Consider the following 277-nt stretch of genomic DNA (forward strand, 5'->3'; position numbering starts at 1 on the left):
AGGACCCCTCGAGACACCCCAGGACCCCACCGTGCCCACCCCTCCACGCACCAGCCTTGCTGCAGTCGACAGTGAAGTGGTTCTTCTGGCCAAGGAAGGCGGTGGCCAGCCCTGGCCCCCGCGCCACCACCTTCCCCGCGTCCGAGGAGAACTTGGGGAGCCCCCCGAAAGCGGGGGGTCCCCGTGACGATGTCCCCCCCCGCGTCACCGTCTCCACAAGCACCGTCGACGTCTCATGCAGGCTGTGTCCCCCCGACAGACGCGGGCCTGGTGGGGG

At 70.4% G+C, this 277-nt stretch overlaps 1 protein-coding gene across 1 annotated transcript in view; it reads right to left on the reverse strand.

The window, feature by feature from the left end:
* The window catches only part of LOC104832551 (filamin-C-like), a 32,507-nt gene that overhangs the window by 6,766 nt on the left and 25,464 nt on the right, over positions 1-277 (reverse strand). Inside the window, exon 35 of the mRNA XM_010568793.1 lies at positions 52-267. Coding sequence (XP_010567095.1) covers positions 52-267 — 216 coding nt within the window. The remainder of the gene's footprint in view (positions 1-51; positions 268-277) is intronic.

Source organism: Haliaeetus leucocephalus, unplaced genomic scaffold (genome assembly GCF_000737465.1).
Source record: "Haliaeetus leucocephalus isolate CR32 unplaced genomic scaffold, Haliaeetus_leucocephalus-4.0 Scaffold257, whole genome shotgun sequence".
Lineage (NCBI taxonomy): Eukaryota > Metazoa > Chordata > Aves > Accipitriformes > Accipitridae > Haliaeetus > Haliaeetus leucocephalus.